Raw genomic sequence first — 21,925 nt, forward strand, 5'->3', positions numbered from 1 at the left:
TTAGACAAATACACCCAAGACGAACTAGAACGATGGGAAAGGAAAAGTTTGGAGAAAGAGAGAATCAGTTCAAATCATATCACATCATCTGTCAAACATGTTGTAGATAATATTATGGCGTGGGCGTGCGGCAAAACCAGAAAGAACTTCACAGTGAAAATTGATAATGATCCAGAGCAGGCTGCAAAAGAAACCCAAGAGTTTCTCAAGGCAACAAAATTGGATATTCTTCAATCACCAAGTCAGTCACCTGATCTCAGCCTATTAGAGCATGCATCAGTAACTGAACGTGGCTATAGTAAAGCCTGGCAAAGTATCTCAAGGAAGGACGTGTTGCATTTTGTGATGTCCATGGGTTCTAGACTCAAGGAAGCCACTGAAAAAAAACTGTCCATATATTAAAACTAATTTTAGTTTTCTTACATTTTTTAAATGTTGGACTATGTATAAAAACAAAGATGGCAAAAAGTTGTTGCAGCAATTTTTATTGAACTCCTTGAATTAAGTCTTTAATGACATCTTGATTGTGGTGCACACAGAGGCAAAAAAAACATAATCAGAAGTCACCCAAAATATTGATCCACAGGAAATCACTTAAATAGAGAGTCATCTGCATTCCTCACTCCAAGGATACTGTGTGGCAGTATCTCTTTGCAAACAGGAGGAAGGTCTCTGGCACAACTTCACCTGCTTCCAGGGTGCATGGAAAAGAACAAGCTCCAGCAACACTTTAACAGGGTCACAGGCCAAAACCCACTGGTCAATAATAAAGCTGCTCTTCATACAAGTGTTACTGGAGCTTTGACCTCCTTAGTATCTATTAGCTAATCAGAAGCTAGAGTCCACAGATGCTACAGTCACTAAATAAGACTTTAAATCACTGATTAGCTCATTAATCCATTCATCTGTCTTCAACATTTTCATGGATTTCTTTCTTTTCTTTTCTTTTTTTTTTTTTTTTACAAAGAAATACAAATATTTTTCATGATTTTTTTCTATCAATGAAACACTGTCACACAGTAATATAACATTCATACTGAGAAACCAACAAATTAACCTTTCTGCAGAATTGCATGTCTCCCATTTCATATTAGCAATCTCTTTCAATGCAGTTTGCAGAGAGAACAGTGGATTAACGTCTGTACAAATGGCTCTGCTTTCCTGGTTATTTGTTTTAATGAAAAAGACAATATGCTCCGACCCGCTGTATGCAGTGTTTTAACACATTACCTTGTCCGCGACACCTTAAATTGATGGTCCCAGTGATGGCAAAGTCATAAAACTAGGTCTTACTTATTGCTCAAGGCTAAATGAGTCACCATAATGTACAGCTGTCATAAAGGTTTTTGAGTGTATGTTAAAAAGCTTTATCTGAGACATTGAAATTTTCATTACGTATTATTCTGTTATATTTTATTGTTTTATATTGTATGGGAGTAAGAGAGAGAGAGTGCTCTTGCAGTCATCCTATGCCGACAATATCTGGAAGGTAAATGAGTGATTGCTATAGCTGAATGTCAGCCTTCACCTTTATCTGTGTCTGAGTGAGAGTCACAGCCACGTGTCCTCCATGCCAATGAGGACGTTTGGTCTCACTAACACACAACACACAAACATAAGTGTGCTCTTGTAAACTTTCAGGATGTAATGCCTTCTCTTGATTCAAACCCTGCTTATCTGAGCCAAGGACAAGTCTTCTCTTTATCCAGATGTTAGAATTCTTAAACAGTAGCTTTAAGACCTGGTTTGATGGGCTTGGTTGTGTGTGCTGTGTCTGGCCTGTAAATACACTTTTTTTCACTGAGACATTCATAGTGGCAGTTCTACCTTGGCGCTTTGAGAACCAACCTTTTTTTTTTTTTGACAGGTTTGAGAGCTGAGGGTTCATTATGTAGGAGTAATTGGGGTTATTTCATAGGTTAAAAAAACTGTGGGCTGCATCTGCAAATCATCTGTTAATGTCTCGCAGTTTCCACTCCTTTAATAATAGTAGTCAAAAATAATAATAATTATTATTATTATATCCTTTATTTCTATGCCATCTTTCTAAACCAGAGTAACAAGCTGCTGAGAAGAGAAGAAATGATGCCAATAGACAAAGCATTAAGAATACATTGTAAAATGTTTGTACATGTAGTTTTAAATGGGAAGAGAGAGTTTGTTCCAAAACAGTGAAAGCACATCCCTCTTTCTTCTAAGCCAAGACTGTGGAACAGCAACTGATCCGAGTGATCTGTGAGTGGAATAAGATGTCAAGAGTTCTGAGATATAAAGTGGAGCCATGCAGTGTAGTGATTTAAGAGTTGTCAATAACACCTTAAATTGGGTTGTTTAGTGAATGTGTCCCCTGTGCAGACTGCCGATCAGTAGCCTTGTTAATGTAGGCTACTGAATCATCATTTAGGTGTGCAATAAATTGAAATAATCTAATCATGTGGAAGTGAGTGCTAATAAGGTGTTCTGTTATGTTATTGAGGAGTATGCATGGCTATGTTTCTAAACTGTCCAGTCTGTGATTTCCCAAACTAAACTATGAAACTAGCAGCCATACTAGCAGTATAAACGGGATGGGAGAAGGAGCAGCTGATGTAAACTAACGAGAATAGGTCAAAGGACTGCATAGATCAGGCCTAGCATTATGACCACTAACGGGTGAAGTGAATAATAGTCATTATCTCTTCATCATGGCACCTGTTAGTGGGTGGGATACATCAGGAAGCAAGTTTCATCCTCAAAGTTGATGTGTTAGAAGCAGGAAAAAGGATGAGTTTGAGAAGTGCTAGCTCTCCAAAGCTGCAGCTGTTGTGGGGAGTTTCTGGTCTCTAATGGTCAGTATCTATCAAAAGTGGTCCAAGGTATGAGGAGTGGTGAACTAGCGACAGGTTCATGGACGGCCAAGGTTCATTAACGCATGTGGGGGATGACCGTGTGGTTCGATTCAACATACGAGCTAATGTAGCCCAAATTGACAAAAAGGCTAATCTTGGTTCTAATGAAAAGGTGTCGGACTAGACAATGCATCAAAGTTTGGGGCTGCATAGCCGCAGAAAAGTCAGGGTGCCCGTGTTGACCCCTGTCCACTGTCGAACATGCTAACAATAGTCACGTGAGCATCAGGACTGGACCACAGAGCGATGGAAGAAGCTGGTCTCGCCTGGTGAATCACGTTTTTGGGAACACCTGTCACAGGGATGCGCTATGAAAAGAAGGCAAGTAGACTTAACTCTAGCAAGCAAGCTAAAGAATCTGTTGCTAACATCTTGGTGCCAGATGTGACAGTATTTAAGTCGCAGTGATTATTTCATGTTGTTCCAGTGTCAGATTTCTTGGATGAGCAAGTATATTTTACTGGAAATGCATAAAATAGTTTCTAGATTGGACACCAACCTTTAGCAAACCTGTGGTTGCAAGAAAAAGTTTAAACTCAAGACTGTTAAGTCTTTGAGGTTTGATTGCAGGTAATTGGACAACATTTTGGAAAAGTTACAATGTCTGTTAGCTTCAGAATAAAAGGCATTTTGTGGTTGAACATTTGAACACTCTTAATACGAGGAAGCAGCAATAGGAAAGATTCTTCCATTAGAATGTTGAGGTGAATTTGAGGCCATTATAAACAATAACGATGTATAAGCGCACATTTTATTTCCTCAAAGGAAAAACGTCTGTGTAACTCACAAAAGAAAGTAAATGAATTGTATGTCTATTGCTGACATGAGTGACATGAGGCTTAAAAGAAACTGTAGTAGGATTTATGAAGTGTATAACCAATTCTGTGGGTTCAAACTGTGTTGTGAGTAAGAGAAGATAAGTAAAAAAAACACACACACACCGAGTCTTCAGGAAGAGGAGAGGATAATTTACAGAATACACACACACACACACACACTTATAGTCTCACAGAACTTGTTTTTTCTGTATAGAGATCTATCCAAGTCTAACTACACAGGAGCAGAATTTTCATTCAGCTGCATGTTTTTCATTTGATTGAAACTGGTTCACCAGAACAAACACTGAGGGAACAACATGGTTGTGTAAAGCAGCCAAGTAAAAAGAAAAAGACTCTGATTCCCTTCAAATCTTCTTCAGCCAAAACACTAAGGAGAACAGTCTCCTGTGTGTCACTGTATTTGTGTTTAGCAAGCAACGTCTAGTTCACTGTAGCGTCTAATGTCATGAACTCATCATGAAATCATACTGAAAGCCTTGTGAGATACGTGAGAGGCTGCAGGAGGGAGACAAAGAGTGCACTTAAGCTAAACCTGCTTTCAAACTCATCAAAGATATTCTGCATGGTACCACGCAGGAAGCTGATCTGGCTTGCAGCAGCCGAGGGTGATGTCTTACGAGTGCACACATGCAGGTCACCAGGTGCAGGAACCCAAGCACGTTGGCTGATATAGTGCCATAAAAACAGGCGGACGTCGAAAGCTCAGCGCATGATAACAATGCCTGGAACAATTTTGCAGCTTGTGTTAATGTGCAGAATGTGCAGCAGAAGCTGGAGGAATGAGCTTGATAACCTAAAATTGCAGCACCAAAGCTGCCTAAATGTGACAGGAACTGCTTGGCTGTTGCCTTGGAAATAAATCATATTAAATATCTGCTAAAAGTCTGGATTGCGAATTTACTATTACTCTATACTTAACACTGCAGGTGGAGGCTATGCTAATGCAAGTCATTTCCTACAAAGTCATATGCTTCCTTTCAAACTCTTCTCATGACATGTTACATAAATATGAGGAGATCTACCAAGATATGAACGGGGCACCAGTGTAACTTTAATGTCAGTGTCTTTGGTATTCTTGGGTTGTCTTGGGTGCACAGACGGTGGTTGCCCATAGCAGGTGCAGCAGAGCAACATAAAAAGGCCTTGGTGAAATCAGGTATAACCAGAGAGTGTGTCATTAATAAATGTTTTCTTAGCCAGTAATGTGGCTAATGTCACTGCAATGAAACAGCTGTGCCAGTCAAAGGAAAATGTAATGATAACAGCCCAACAAACTAAAGATGGCACGATATCACTTTTTTATGTCAGATACCGATATCATAAATCTTCATACTCATAAATATTCATACTCATAAATGTTCATACTCAAGTTTAAAAAAACTAAACTAAACTAAAGCTATTCGGTTATACCTGTATGCAAAAAATACACTGCACCCAAAATATTTCATAGTTCAGCAAAACTGATCAATCTAATAAACTTAAACCTACTCCATCCTCCCTTTTCTGGTGTTTTAAAGAGTACTTAGCAGAAATATTAAACAACCTAACTAATAGGGTTGCCAACTCCCAGCAAAAAGAATAAAATAGGGAACCACTCCCCACCCTCCGCTTCATAATGCTTAATTGACGCAATCAACTTTAATTTAATGCATGTGTTTAAAAAAAGTGCACAGAAATTAGTTATTTTTCTACAATAATTAAATAGATTCAACATCTTTCCTTAACAGAATTGCAGACTGCACAGATGGTATTTTCCCAAAGGAAAAAGTACTATAGCTTACTAAGTTATCAATTTGACTTAATAGTTCCTATATACAATAATGGTCTTCTATACATTTTAAATCAGATGAAAAGATTCATCTGATTTAAAATGTATAGAACTTTGCTAGACCCGCCCCTGCACAGTTACCAGCCATCAGCTACGTAGAAAAAGATCCTGGTGTAGAAAGTAATATTAAATAAATTCTAACAACAGCTTATCAAGTTTAAACGTGCTGCAGTTGTTTATCCACTGGTTTCCTCTTTCTGGGGCAAAGTGGGCGATAAACAAACAAGAGAGACGGACTCGCGACAGAAAAGCTGATCAGCTGATCATTAATCAGGTTCATGATTGAAGGAGCAGCAGGAGAGAGAAGAGGCAGTCGCTCCATATATCAGTTATTAAGCTTAAAGTGAGAATGCTTTACAAACCTTACAGTCTGCATTCAGAGTCAAACGGTATGTGTGTGTTTTAACGACTGAAAATGTGACAATCAAAAATGATAAAGCCATTAATCTACCAGCATTGCTCCAATACTATTTCAGTTGGAAGTTTACTATACAGGGAGTGCAGAATTATTAGGCAAGTTGTATTTTTGAGGAATAATTTTATTATTGAACAACAACCATGTTCTCAATGAACCCAAAAAACTCATTAATATCAAAGCTGAATGTTTTTGGAAGTAGTTTTTAGTTTGTTTTTAGTTTTAGCTATTTTAGGGGGATATCTGTGTGTGCAGGTGACTATTACTGTGCATAATTATTAGGCAACTTAACAAAAAACAAATATATACCCATTTCAATTATTTATTTTTACCAGTGAAACCAATATAACATCTCCACATTCACAAATATACATTTCTGACATTCAAAAACAAAACAAAAACAAATCAGCGACCAATATAGCCACCTTTCTTTGCAAGGACACTCAAAAGCCTGCCATCCATGGATTCTGTCAGTGTTTTGATCTGTTCACCATCAACATTGCGTGCAGCAGCAACCACAGCCTCCCAGACACTGTTCAGAGAGGTGTACTGTTTTCCCTCCTTGTAAATCTCACATTTGATGATGGACCACAGGTTCTCAATGGGGTTCAGATCAGGTGAACAAGGAGGCCATGTCATTAGTTTTTCTTCTTTTATACCCTTTCTTGCCAGCCACGCTGTGGAGTACTTGGACGCGTGTGATGGAGCATTGTCCTGCATGAAAATCATGTTTTTCTTGAAGGATGCAGACTTCTTCCTGTACCACTGCTTGAAGAAGGTGTCTTCCAGAAACTGGCAGTAGGACTGGGAGTTGAGCTTGACTCCATCCTCAACCCGAAAAGGCCCCACAAGCTCATCTTTGATGATACCAGCCCAAACCAGTACTCCACCTCCACCTTGCTGGCGTCTGAGTCGGACTGGAGCTCTCTGCCCTTTACCAATCCAGCCACGGGCCCATCCATCTGGCCCATCAAGACTCACTCTCATTTCATCAGTCCATAAAACCTTAGAAAAACCAGTCTTGAGATATTTCTTGGCCCAGTCTTGACGTTTCAGCTTGTGTGTCTTGTTCAGTGGTGGTCGTCTTTCAGCCTTTCTTACCTTGGCCATGTCTCTGAGTATTGCACACCTTGTGCTTTTGGGCACTCCAGTGATGTTGCAGCTCTGAAATATGGCCAAACTGGTGGCAAGTGGCATCTTGGCAGCTGCACGCTTGACTTTTCTCAGTTCATGGGCAGTTATTTTGCGCCTTGGTTTTTCCACACGCTTCTTGCGACCCTGTTGACTATTTTGAATGAAACGCTTGATTGTTCGATGATCACGCTTCAGAAGCTTTGCAATTTTGAGACTGCTGCATCCCTCTGCAAGATATCTCACTATTTTTGACTTTTCTGAGCCTGTCAAGTCCTTCTTTTGACCCATTTTGCCAAAGGAAAGGACGTTGCCTAATAATTATGCACACCTGATATAGGGTGTTGATGTCATTAGACCACACCCCTTCTCATTACAGAGATGCACATCACCTAATATGCTTAATTGGTAGTAGGCTTTCGAGCCTATACAGCTTGGAGTAAGACAACATGCATGAAGAGGATGATGTGGACAAAATACTCATTTGCCTAATAATTCTGCACTCCCTGTATAAGACACACTGTGACATTATATCACAACAGGTTGCCTTTGCAGGAGTTTTTTTTTTTAAGTGTGATTTTTATAGCAGCCTGGCATCATTTTCAGGTGATTTAATGAAGGTCTATGCTGGGATGGCTGTGTGTAATGCTGCTGAAATCTGGTGTGGCGCTAGTCAAACTTTAGATGTGGTAGATTTATGCACGTCCTGCTGGTGTGACATTGCTGCAGAGATTCAGTAAACTGAAGGATAAGCTTGCTTTGCTGTACAAAGTATCTGTGGAGTTTTAGAATCACTCATATTAATATAGATGTGGACAGATTTATTGACAATGACGCTTCAACTGCAGTACACATTAATTTTTAATGTCGAATTAAAGGGATACACTGGCAGGGGAATGATTCGTTAAAATATCTTCTTTGTATTTCAGGCACAGTTTTGTTGCTCGTCCAAGTTTTCATGTTATCTTTGTTCATCAACCTCTGAAGTACCAGCGGTGTGGCATTGCTCAAAAAAGCAGATATGATTTTACACATGGTTCATCAACATTTCTACAACTCACTTTGCTTTGCTGCTTCATCCACCTGTGAATATTCCACCTGTTTGTGTCTCTCTTCACACCTGTGCACTCTGTGCCTGCTACCAAAATACCTCACAGATGCTCCAAGTTTCCCAAGACAACTACATGGAAAATTAGCCCATATCCTCTCTGGGTCTGTTAATATATGGATGCAAAGTGACTCGTAAAATGCTGCCGAGAGTGTTATGATTAAGTCGGCTATGCTTTAATTAGGGCAAATCCCACTCACCCAACTGGAGTCAAATGGTCTATTACCAGGGGATAGAGTATGAGAGAAGTTCATTGCTTTCAGTTCGATAGCCGCCGTTAAAGATGATCGGTGTACTTGATCTGAACGAAAATAATACTCGTTTGAGTAAAGTCCTGAGAAGAATTAAGTACAAACTTCCAGGACTTAAGGAGGTAAGTAGCAGCCGTGGGCTGCCATTCAAATGCAATTGATTAATTGATCATCAGCCAGTGTGAGCACCTCTATAAAAGCTGAAGTTGCCAGACCATGAAATGCTCAGAAAAACTGCAAAAAATCCAAGAGCTACATCTCAGACTCTGCATGCCTCGAATGGCATATTAAATATTAAAATTCACATTGTACAATTAGAAAAAGAACAAGTATGTTTAGAAGACAGGGCATTTTCTGTGTCAAATCTTACAAAGAAAAGTTGCTTCTGGTCAAATCCCAAGACTTCTAGAATAATGTTTATTTGACAGACGAGACCAATGGGGTCCTAATGCACATCGGCAACCAAGTGTCGAGCACAGTAGCAGAGGGGTGACGACTTGGAATTGTTTTGCAGCCACAGTACAAATCCCGTTCAGTCTTCCCGTTACTTTGATTCACTTAACCTAACATTAGCAATCAGGATAATCGCTTGCACGGAGCTGATTATCAGCTTGCTAAGTTAAACCCATGGTTTCCACAAGGTTTGCACATTCACGTGAAGAGGGTGGTGATGGCAGCATTTCATCAATGGCAATTATGGATCAGTGTAGACTGACATTAGAGCAGCATATTTTACAAAGGAACATGAAACTATAGCATTAGGGGGAAAATGAATAGGTTAAAGACATAACACAGACTGAAAATAACATAGCTGCTTCAAACAAATCAGCGGTGCATGTGTGAGAAGAAAAGGACTTTACAGTAATTTAGTATTAAATGTTTTGTGCGAATGTGTGTGTGTTTCAAACACTTCAATCAGTGAAAGTGGAAAAGAGCTGCTACATTAATACCAACTGTGTAAGTTAGGAGACTTATCAATATCATAACTCTATCATTAAGAAATATATATACATATATTGAAAATGAGTATTTAATTAATGTTAGACAGTTTAAGTTTTTGTTGTTACTTAGCAACCTTGGTTGTGTTTAATCCAATTAAGAATGAATATAAAAGCAGATTTCAATTGCAGCCTTAGTCTGCAAATAGATTTGAAATAAAGTACAAACAGAGGTCCTAATGTAGGATAATATATTACTGCTTATTTCATAAGAATAACATTTTTACAACTGGAAAACTCAAAGTATAAAACAGCAAGATTTTAGATTGAAAGAGCTTCCTACTATCCATGCAAACACCCGTGAATGGTAATGCTTTTCTGGAGAACTGGAGGCTCAATAGATGGTGATTTCATACCTGACGATCCCTGATCTGGAACCTGATTAGGGATCTGCTCTTGAGCAGGTTACGTTACCAGCATAACTTACCATGATGAGAGTTTTGTTTTTGTAGTACAGAAAACCCAGGGCCAGTCTGACATTACCTGGATATGAGAAAATACTGCTTCATAGTACAGGTCTCGGGCAGCTTGCAGTCATGCATCATGCAACAGCTAAAGCTTGGCCCAAACTGGGTCATGAAGGAGAATTATTTTGAGCGCAGCAGCAAATCTACAACAGAATGGGTGAAAGTGAAAAGAATCAAGGTGTTACAGTGACCCAGTCAAAGTCCTAACCTCAGCCCCACTGACATGCTGTGGCAGGCTTGCATAAAGACTAACCTCGTTTAAGGAAAAAATTCTCCACAACCATGAGCGACACTGATAAAGTCACACAGAAAGTGTCTCCTTCAAATTATTGATGGTAAAGGTGGTTCTACAAACTACTGAATCAGGGAGTGTACTCAAGTTTTCACAGGACTCTGCAGTCCTGTGAAAACTTTTTTTTTCACACGACTGTATAAGGACACTGAATATTTAGGCTCGTGCTGCATTGCAGGATCAAACTTTCTAAATGTTGTTGACTTTCCTTAACTTTTTGGCTATATATCCTAATTTTAAAAATGCATTTAAAGTACCATTTCCTTGGGAGATTCTTTCCTTCAATATGAGTAATTCTCTGTCTCTCATGTTTTTCTTTTCTTTCTTTCTTTCTTTTTTCCATGTGTGTCTTACCGGCAGGCTTATTAAACCTGGAGCAGCTCCTCAGGCAGTTCCTCATCTCCAAGGAGACTCTGTCTGTGCGCATGCTTGATGACAGCCAGGACCCGACCCCACTCCTAAAGGAGATTCGAGATGACAAGACTCCCACCATAATAGTCGATGCCAATGCCACAATGTCACATATCATTTTGGAGCGGGTTAGTATGGGACACACGATAGCCGTGATCTGTATGCACTGATAACGCTCTCTTTATTCCGTGCCTGCGGTCTGGGATTAATACCACTCAACATTCATATAAATCTCAAAAAGTGAAAGCGAGGGAAGAATGCCGGTGGCAACAATTGTTCAAGGATAACTGTTCAACTTTCTCCAGTATTTGGAGAAAGTTGGAAAAGTTTTAAGTCGTTTAGTGTTGAATTGCAAGATGGATGATAAGAATTTGTGTTTAAGTGGGCACAGGTTTTCAAAGACAGAGTTATGCTCAAAATCTAAGCCTAAATTAAAAAGGAAATGAACGCAAGCGATGTTGCCAAACAAGCACGTCCTTTCAAATTACTGCACATGCAGGAGTGCATAAAATCCAGTCGTATTCCAATGACTGAGTCTCGAGAAGTAAGATTTCACCAAATGTTTTGCAGGTTAGTTTAAGAACAGACTCATAAGACAAAGGCCTTTTCTCCACTTTTGTACCTTTCATTCATTTTATTTAAAGTGTTTTTTCTTTAAGACTGTGTATCACATGAAGTGAATTTATTATCTACTGGTTCCTCCTCTTTTACATAAACAGAGAAAAAACGACTGACAACACCAGTGAGTGCAGTTTCTATCAGAAGCATATCAGTGTGACCTTTGCGTGGTTTCTTTGCTAATGGCACATACCAGTAATTAATGCTGTGGAACATTAATACGACCTTAGACACGTTTACTTTAATGTGCAGTGCTGTGAAAAAGTATTTTCCCCCTTTCTGATTTCTTTTCTTTCTTTTTTCTTTTTTGCATATTTGTCACAATTAGATGTTTCAGATGTTTTCAAATATTTTGCTTTTACATTTTGCAAAGATAACCTGAGTAAATGCAAAATCCTGTTTCTTAATGATGATTTCATTTATTAAGGCAGTCTGTCCAAACCTACATGGCCTTGTGTAAAAATGATTTGCTCCCTTGACCTAATATTTAGAATTAGGAATTTAGAACTGCAGTCGAGCATTTGTAATAAGTGGCGATGACTCTTTGACATCACTGTGGAGGAATATTGACCGGCCTGTGTAACCATCTCAATCTAATTTAAGTCTGGATTTTGACTAGGCCACTCCAAAATGTTATTTAATTTTGTTTTATTTTATTTTATTTTAGCCATTCAAGTGGCATTTAGCTTCACAAACCCCTTCAGGCTTTCCTGGTGCAGAGCAGAATTCATGGTTCCATCAATTACAGCAATAATTGACCAACACATTACCTCCACCCTGTTTGAGTGTTGGTGTGATGTTCTTTTTTATGACATGCTGTTAGTGTTAAGCCAGATGTAACAGGACCTTCCAAAAATGTTCAGCTTTTGTCTCATCAGTCCAGGATATCCACCAGATGGTGGATCCCCAAAACAAGCCTTTGTGTTCTGTTCAGTCAGCAGTTTCCCCGTGGAGCTCTGCTACGGATGCTGTTTTCGCGCTTCTTATTGTTGAATCCCAAATTCGAATCTAATCTAATTGCATTTGGAGTCATTTTGGTAGACCAGGCCTCCCCTGAAAGTTTTCTCCATTTGTGGATAATGCATCTTGCTGGGGTTCTCTGGAGTCCCAGATCCATAAAAATGGCATTGTTGCCCTGTTCCAGACTGACAGATGTCAGTGACATTGTTTTGTGAATTGCATGTGTTGATTTTTGAGAACTTTTAGCCTACTTCCTGTTCTCAGACAGCTTCTATTAAAGTGATTTCTTGATTTAGGAAGGGTAGTGGTAACCAGGGCTTAGTCGTGGCCAGTGAAAGTCAAATCAACTAAAAATGTGGTTAATCACCGTTAATTCATGTCTGGGGAGGGCAATTACTTTTTCAACCTGGGCCTGGTTGGTTTGGTTATTTTTATCCCTTAATAAAAAAAAATATCATAATTTAAAAACTGCATTTTGTATTTAATCTTGTAATTTTTGTCTAATTAGTTATATTTTGGCAAATATCGCAAAAGAAAGAAAAATCTATTTTTACAGCAATGTAATACTACTGATACAGCTCCTGCTGTTTGGACATTTATGCTGTAAAAAGCAATAATGGGATCGGTGCAGGTTGGAGCTGAAGAAGCGAGGGTGTGTGGCAGCAGCATATGGTCTCTTAGTAATTAATACACACCTCATTATTTCTTGAAGACAATAGATGGATAGCTAGAGTGGAGGTGACAATGAGTGGGGGCAGAAGAGGGTTGGGAGAGGGATGGAGAAGAAGATGATTCTCTTGTTTTTTCATTATATTAATTGTTCCCTCTTATATATATATATATATATATATACACACACACACACACACACATATATCACAGTAGTTTTCAGTCTAAGTAAAGTTTTCAGGTTGTCTTTCAGTGGTCATCTAGTCACCATAGCAACCACAGAGCAGCAGGAGTCCACACTGGACTGTCTCTTTCTCTCTGTGTGTTCTCCATCTGTCTCTTCAGTTTGAATATGGAGTTGGTCTTTCTTCTCACCACTCTCTGTTCTCTCTGTGTTTTCTCTGCACCCAAATGCAGTGAAGAGGATTTCACTTTATTTCTTCACACCACCCTCGCCATGTGGTCTTGTTCATCCATCTCCTTGGCTCTCGCATAGCCCGTCTTCTTTCTGCGTCACGCTGTCTGTCTCTGCCTGTCAAAAGACAGTCCTGTGGCAGGGTGGTAGAAAGTTGGCAATCAAACCTCATATGAAGTGTGCGGTTGCCAAACATATCAAAGCTCTGCACTGGAATATTCACGAGTCTCAGATAATCATGAGAGCGCCAAGCTTGTCTAAAGGGACAGGAATGGCCTATGTCATGCAAGACATTGCCCCTTATTAGTTTGTTTACATCTTACTTCAAACCGTCTTCCGGCAAAGGTCTCACTCTCTGAGGTTTTAGCATTCAGACGGGTTTAGGTCAGCATTTTGTGTTTAATCTCATTTATTCAGGCCTCCCAATTCTGTGCACAGCTGTTTATTACAAGACTTTGTCCAGTATATATGGTGCAGTGCAAACTGTGCACTCTGACCAAAAGCTGTGGTTGAACAACCACAAGATCAAAAGTAAAAGAAAAACCCAAAACAAAACGCAAGAAGGCTTATTTCAAAAGTAGAAAAAGAGACCGAAGGGATTTTTCATCAGCCATTAGCTATGGCGGTGTTGTACATCCTGAATAAAGTGTGGGTAGCAAACAAAGCGTTCTGGGTCATAATGTCATTTTCTGTTTGGTGCTATTAAAGGCAGAGGTCACCCACAGAAAAGAGGCAGTGGCTTGAAATATTCAGTTTTTTTATGTATTTTCTGCAAAGAGAGAACATTTCAGCCGCCTTGTACCATTAGCTACCCTTACCTGCCGTGTAACCCCAGGGCAGACCTTAACAAACAACCCCCCTGAAGCATGTAATTTACTGTGCATAGAGAAGCTCAGGGTACTTTTAGATTAATAGCGTGCTTAAGTTTGCAAAAGTACAAGCTGTACAAAAACATCTTGAGCAGTCATTTGGAGTTTAATAATAAAAAGGCTGTAATAATTAGCACCTTTAATGTTTGATACTGATACTCACACTCAGCACACAATAAGATTTTGTTTGGCTCACAGGTAAATATCTGTTATTAAAGTCTTTCTGATGATGCACACTTAGAATAATTTCAGTGTGGAAACTATATGGATATTATTCTCATTTTCATTCATTTCAAACATCTGTTTCATCATAAGATAAAAGAGATAACTGATAACAAGTTTGATTTAATGTGACTTGTTCCTCTAAGAGAATCCAAACCACGAGAACATGATGCCCCCCCACAGCACAACAGAGACATCTGGTCTCCTCACTGTGGGACTTTTGAAAAACATTTTTTTTGTCAGCCACTTGATATTTACAGGTTTATGGGTTTTAATTGGTTTTAATGATAATGTGCGTTGTAGAAGACAGTGGAGATTATTGTGGACTTCAGGAAGCACACAGCTCCACTCCCCCCCATCATCCTGACTGACACCCCCATCACCTCTGTGGACTCATTCCGCTTCCTGGGTACCACCATCACCCAGGACCTGAAGTGGGAGCCCACCATCACCTCCGTCATTAAGAAAGCCCAGCAGAGGATGTACTTCCTGAGGCAGCTGAAGAAATTCAACCTGCCAACACGGACGATGATGCAATTCTACACTGCAATCATCGAGTCCATCCTCACCTCCTCCATCACCGTGTGGTACGCTGGAGCCACTATCAGGGACAAACAGAGACTGCAGCGTGTTGTGCGCTCTGCTGAGAAGGTGATTGGCTGCAGACTCCCATCTCTGCAGGACCTGTACACCTCCAGGACATTGCGGGCGTGCAGCTCGGATCTCAGCTGACCCTTCTCACCCTGGAGCACAGTCTGTTTGACCTGCTCCCCTCAGGCAGGAGGCTCCGGTCCATTCGCACCAGAACCTCTCGCCATAAGAACAGTTTCTTCCCCTCTGCTGTCGGACACATGAACAATAACCATATGACTGTCCCCACCACTAACACATGACCCTACGCTGTGTTCACTGCATCATTCCATGTTTGGCACTGATCACCACCTGCACTCATGTATATATCATGTATATATCTATCTATCTATCTTATTCTTATTTTTATTTTCATGTCTATTTAAGCATAATTTATAACAGTATGTTTGCACTGAAGCACCGCAGCAATTTCCTAATGTTGTAAACCTGCTCAACATTTGGCAATAAAACCCTTTCTGATTCTGATTCTGATTCTAAAATCTGTTCCTTCATGATTTTCTTTTATGATAGCTTTAATGAAATGAAACCATGAGAAGTTCACCCTGTCCTTCACAACTGCTCCTCACTCTGACTTGATTTAATCAAATTGTAAGACAGAGTGTCGAACGGCATACTAATGCTCCTCAGAAATTAACTGCTCTATTGAGAACCTTTGTCAGATAAGAATATGCCCGGTGTTATCGAGATGTGCAGTTGATCTGTCTTGCTCACACCAGAGTTCGAGTTACACTGCATCACTGACCTCTCTACCCTGTTTTATCACTATCCCTGCTTTTTGCTTTGTTTTCCCACCTCTTTGTGTTTCTTTGACCTCAAACTTAATATCATTTTGTTCAATAACCAATCCTATGTGCCTTGCACTTTTCTTACATTCTCTTTAATCTTTCATCTGTCGCCCTTCCTGTCTTTTTTTTTTTCTCTGCAGGCATCAGAGCTGGGAATGCTGTCAGTCTACTACACTTACATCTTCACCTCTCTGGTAAGAAGACGGAAAATGGCGTGGGCGTAACATGTTGATTTCGAGCGCTGTATTAAAATAGTACTTTAATTGATGCTCCTGCCTTGAATGAGTGATTGAGTGGATAGAGCTCTGACAGAGAAATTGTAGAGCCTCGTTTAATCAGGGCTTTACAGGCAGTTTTTTTTCTGCTCGTTTAATGCGACTGAAAATTGGAGACCGAGTACAGTTGCTATTCTGGCCTCACTCACTGGGTGAAGTGCACTTCTGGACCAAACAAATAAATATTACTAATTATTATAAGTCATACTGCTGCAACTGCTGGTGTTGTTTGTGCTGCCATTTGTCTTGTAATTATAATTGTAGAAAGCCAGACGGGACCTGTTGAACGAATGAGGAAGTCATCATTATTAGAGTCTTTCTTTGCTTTTTCTGATCAGTCTTGCTGTGACTCATCCATCCTTCCCTCCATTTGGCATTTTCGGGGGGCAAAATCTGGGGTCTCTCTCTCGACAAGTCATCGGTCTATCACATGGGTTGTCTTGCTGCTTTTAAAGCTGAACTTACCTTTTTCCACATGGATTTAATCCCATTGCATTACATACTGTGAAGTGCACAGTTGCTTACTTTGATTATTGTGTTACTTCATTACTAGGTGTTGTATACTGTTTACAGCCACACTGCCTTTAAAAGAGGTGACAGCAGCAAACAGAGAAAGAGCTGAGGAGGCAGCTAAAGTAAAGACTTCCTCACAAAGATGCTTTCGAAGCAGTAACAGGCCAACAGCTGAATCATTATCACTGAAATGTCTAAGAGGCATTTCTTAAATATTTAATGTCCACTGGGCATGCTTAAAAACAAGCTTTTGCATGTTTTGTTACATGTGCTAAAAATGAAAAGGAAGTAATGGCGTTTGGTCACATAAAGGTTAAGGGATCCGTGAAAGTTATAGGACGATCGTAACGAAAGCGGCTTGGAGAAAATTTGATGCTACAGTAAACTTAGAAGATAGCTGCTCCCTAATAGAAATTAATGAGGTTCAAAACACTTTGCTCTAATAGTGCTGTAGAGATTATTCATATCAAGCTGATTTATGACTCATTAGGAGTGGGCTGCTGCCATCTTCATGTTTTCCTCCACAGTCTTTGACATAGTCACTTCTCTTATTGTAGCTCTCCTTTCTCTTCTCTCTTTGTTCAGCCTGCTTGTTTTTCTCTTGCCTCCACACCTCAATAAGATCATTGTCATCTGATTCTTCCTTTGTTGCGATCCACTTGCAGACTAGCAGGTCTGCTGAAGAGTGGAACAAAGCACAGATTCATGGCAGATACAAGATGATGACCACAACCACCCTCTTACTACCATTACCACCATTTTCTTTATAAAAAGAAAAGAAAAGAAGAAGAAAAGAAGAAGAAGCAGCTATTGCTTAGTGACAGCATTGTTAATAGTTTCAGCATCATTAAAATGGTCAGCATCGTGCCCCTGGTGTCATAAAACGGGGCGTGTGGAAAACAGAGAGTGCAGGACTCAGCAGACACAACATAACTTAAAATCATTGCCTTTATCGTGCAGGCAAAAGAGTAACAGAAGCAGAATAGTAACAAACTAACTAACCAGAGTACCATAAGCTATACACACCACGATGGAGGATGTGACACAATACAGAGAGAGGAGATTGGGGTAGAGTGGAAACGCCTGGGAACGCATCTGAATAGAATCTACCTGAAATGACACAGGAACCAGAACTGACACTTGACAAATGCAAGATGGGACTATCAAAATAAAACACTAAGTAACACCCAGGCTAAGACATGTGAATTTGACAAGATAGAGAACACAGACGGCCATGTAGACAGAATGCAGACAGACCAAAAAAGACGCAGGACATCACTGGGGAGACCAAAGGTAAACAAACAATGAAATGAGACTAAAAATGAAAGCAGAACTAAAAATAAAACAAGAAAAAGTAACACTAGAAAATAAAATACTCAAGAATTAGAACATAAACGATCTTGTACCTTTAATGAAATAAATAACAAGTCCAGAAAAAATCTCGAAATACTGGGTTAAGGACCCAGGACCATGATACCTGTCAGGCTGAGATGTGATGCTGAAGCTGTAAGTGGAGAAAATAGAAGGACGTTTGTGTCCTTAGATGTTGTAATAAGTGATTCATCCTATTTATTGTGCTCTTAATGGCCATGCCGATTGCGCATTGTGTTCGTCACACACACATACACACACAAATAAAAACAACACAAAAGAGGACGAGAACAACTTCCATTATGTTCCATCGCACTTCATTTCGTTGTGCCTGTTTTCCAATCTCACTGTGATAGTACATTTCTAAAATAGCAATAATACGCTTGTGTTTTTTTTTCATGTACTTTTTGAAGTATGCTGCCATTTCACAAAGCCGACCTGTGGGGACGTGGAAATGAAAATGTTTATTTACACATCACGGTCAAAGTCGTTTCCATTTAAGTCCAACAGTATTAATTATTTATGTTTATAGTCTCAGATCACAGCAGCAGTAGCTGGCTTGATTTATTTAATTTTTTTTAAATACTATGAACTCAGGTTGATGAAGACACCAACAGCTTTTTCATTCTGCCTTCTCATTTTAAATAGTTTTGTCACCAGCATGTTTTATCACACATATCTAGTCTGCAATAAATAATAAAATGTAATATTGGGTTAATAGTCTGCTACTAAAAAATGAAAACAAAATTATAAGGAAAAGACCCAAAACATCTCTGTAGCTTACACACACTGACCTGCAAGATAAGTTGGATAGGTGCATAATTGTTCATATTATTATTATTATATTCATTCATCCACTTCATTAGGTACACCTTTCTACTACCCAGTCTCACCCCATTTGTCCTTTAAAGTGCATTAATTCTTTAGGGGTAGATGCAGCAAGGTGCTGGAATTCACTCAGTGCAGGTGTACCTAACAAAGTGGCTGGTGAGTAAATTTTCATATATTTCAATATGAGACTTATAAAAGAATAGACTGAGAAAATAGGTCATTCTTTTTTCACTGATGTTTGAGGAAAGGTGCATCAGTGTTATCCATCTTAATTCCTGGCTTGTTTCACTCTGGATTCTTTAAGTCTGCAGAATCTGCCGAACACATCCTTGATCCTTTCGTGGCAATCACAATGTCGGCAAGGCCTTGTGGTTTCTGTGAGTTTCCCCTCACTGTCAGCTAAGTAAATACATTAAGTCCACATTGACGAAGCAAGAATGTGACTGGTTTCACCAGGAAGAACGTCTCGAAAAAGTCTCACAGCAATAAAATCGCTACTTTAACAACTTTCTGGTTAAATTCACAGTAAAACATAATGCAGAGAAGTGTATCCAGGCAAGCATGTAATTGACACTGTATTTCAGATCCTTTGATTGTATTCCAAAAGACGGTCATATGATCATTTGGCTAGATTGTCCATCCCTAGTTGGCACATGAAACCCCAAAGGGAGCTGTAGATGATAAGTGCTTTTCATTTCTAACTTGTTTAATTTATTAAAAGTGAAATAACTTCTAAATATGTATTTTGGTGATAGCTCTTGAACCACAGGCACATGTGAAGCAAGACAGATGATAAAGATAATTGTGGTAGAGTCAGTAATATCTGGTATGTATGTACAGGTGGTATGTTCATGTTCATGGGTGTGAGAATGCACAGCGTATATGTGTGTACTCTCCTAATTATCTAAAAATAATATCCAAACATCATCTGTACCACTTTTTGTTAACCCTCAGCCGTAAAAAGCTGATGGGGTATTTCTAAATTGAGATCATTTGTGCGTCTACTTAAAATCTCAAATGTTTTGAAATCTCAGTGATCTCGACCTCAAGGTTATGAGGTCAAGAGCAGGTCAGGTTTTTTGAAAAACCAGTAAATGAAATGACTCAAGAAGGAAGTCAGCTAGGACTTGAACAGTCATACAATAGGTGCATTTACTAAAAATCTTGGACAAGTTTCAATCCCAGTGGCCTTGACCTCGAGGTCAGAGGTCAACGTGTGATGATTACATTCATTTTTAATCAAACATAAGCTGAGGGCAGTTTTTACTGACTGCATGTGTTTGATATGCTGCACTGGCAGCTTTATGTTTTTGAACTCTTCATCCATAAAAACATTCACTCAAGCCTCAAAGACCAAGGTCACAAATCATATTTTTGGCGATAACTCAAGAACTTAATTATGACAATATTACACACAGATGTAAAATATGATAAAACGATGAAACAATGACATTTTATCTCCAAACGTTGAAAAGTCAACAACTGAGGCCTGATAATACTGGCAGAGGCATACAACCATGAGTGAATTAGCAACAGCTTTTTTATGGCGATGGCCTTAGATTCTGGTGATCTTTAGTTATCCTGTGCAGGCAGATCGTTTCACCCACTGATGATACTTGAAATTATGCAAAAACAAAAGCAAAGTTCAAATGTGTCGCTAACCTAGAACGTAATCTAAAACTGTGCCTCTCGAATGGGAACATTTAATATGTCTTTTGATCAAAAGAACATCTAATCTGTCTAAATTGCTGTCAAGAGTTTTCAGTTTGGTTATGCGCATAATTGCACGGTGGAGCAAGAGAAAGTTAATCAGAGGGCTTGCAGCTTTGTGTCAAGTGAAAAGCAGTTGCTGAGAGTAATGCTGATTGGGAATTAGCTTCTACAAGGGTGCATGATGTGGTGGCCTCGCTGATCACGCAACTTTGCGTATTAGTATTTTAAAGAGGTCTTGTGTCCTGATAAATAAATCTACATTTCTAGATGTTTTTGCCCAAAAAAGTAAATCCTGGTTAATTGAGGTAACCTGCTGTATTAAGTCACTGCCCACTCGTCTAGACAACAGAGGCAGTGCTGAAACTAGATGGCAACAAGCAAATGAGTTTGGAGCGTCGCTATATAAATATTGTAATAACATGACACGTTAACTGGCTAATGGACTCTGAGCTGAACACCGAGTTGGGCATTTTTTAAATAGCCTCCCCCTTTCCTCTGCTCACATGGCCACTTGATCCAGGTGGGACTCTCTGCTAGTATAATAAACTATATGACTCAAGCACATTATTGTTACTGTGTTAAAATGTGCTTACGCTGAAGGATCTTTCTAAAGGTTTTTTTAATTTATCGTGCATCTTATGCAGTAAATACATTAACATGCTGGCACAATCATCTCAAATACATAACATACAATTAAGGGCCCTGAATTTCCAGCCAGAGTCCCTCCTCATTACCATCACCCAGCTTCCACAGTGCACCTCTTAGGTGTTTCAGGCATGTGTATCTGGAAGCAGGCCCAGAGGCAGACCCAAAACACATTGGGGAGGTCTCTTGGCTGACTTCAGAATGGCTTGGATAATGGATGGATGGGTACCTAATACCATTCTTCTCCCTAAGTTTCTAAACCAATAAAAAAAACAGATGAAAAAGACAAGCAAATGTCCCCAGTCCTGTCTGGTTCACAAACTGATGCATGTTGCAGAGGGATGATTCAATTTAGAACGAGCATTCATTTACAAGTCATATTTAAGATACCCGAATGAAACACTGTGTACTTAAATTCAAACATTCATCATTACCTCCACAAAGAGGATCACATGATGGGTTTTGGTTTGCATGTCCGTCCGTTAGCAGGAGCTCGGCCAACCTTAGAAGTGATGTAAAGAAGTTATTCTTTTCCACAGTGAGATTGGCAAATCTGACATTTTTTGCTATATCTTTGTGAATTCTGGGATTCGTTTATATGCGTGCTGTGAAGGAATTATCTTGAGCTCTGTTTGAGGTACTGCATGCAGTCTTGGTCTGCTCTTGTTATTACAATTGATTGTAAATGTATGGATTTCTAAAGAAGGCCATGCAAGATTAATTATGCATGTTTTAACAATGTTTAATGCAATTATGCCAT

The 21,925-nt window shown here is 39.4% G+C and overlaps 1 protein-coding gene across 6 annotated transcripts in view; it reads left to right on the forward strand.

Annotated features, from left to right (window-relative positions):
• grik4 (glutamate receptor, ionotropic, kainate 4) overlaps positions 1-21,925 on the forward strand; it is a 354,349-nt gene that overhangs the window by 238,167 nt on the left and 94,257 nt on the right. For all 6 annotated transcript variants that reach the window (XR_006054048.1, XR_006054049.1, XR_006054050.1 and 3 more), the window contains 2 exons: positions 10,578-10,756; positions 15,958-16,011. Coding sequence is in view for 3 of the 6 variants with exons in the window: in XM_005915839.3 (XP_005915901.1) it covers positions 10,578-10,756; positions 15,958-16,011 (233 nt within the window). In the remaining 3 variants the exon portion in view is untranslated. The remainder of the gene's footprint in view (positions 1-10,577; positions 10,757-15,957; positions 16,012-21,925) is intronic.

Source organism: Haplochromis burtoni, unplaced genomic scaffold (genome assembly GCF_018398535.1).
Source record: "Haplochromis burtoni strain Fernald_Lab_line unplaced genomic scaffold, NCSU_Asbu1 Contig_15, whole genome shotgun sequence".
In the NCBI taxonomy this organism is placed as follows: domain Eukaryota; kingdom Metazoa; phylum Chordata; class Actinopteri; order Cichliformes; family Cichlidae; genus Haplochromis; species Haplochromis burtoni.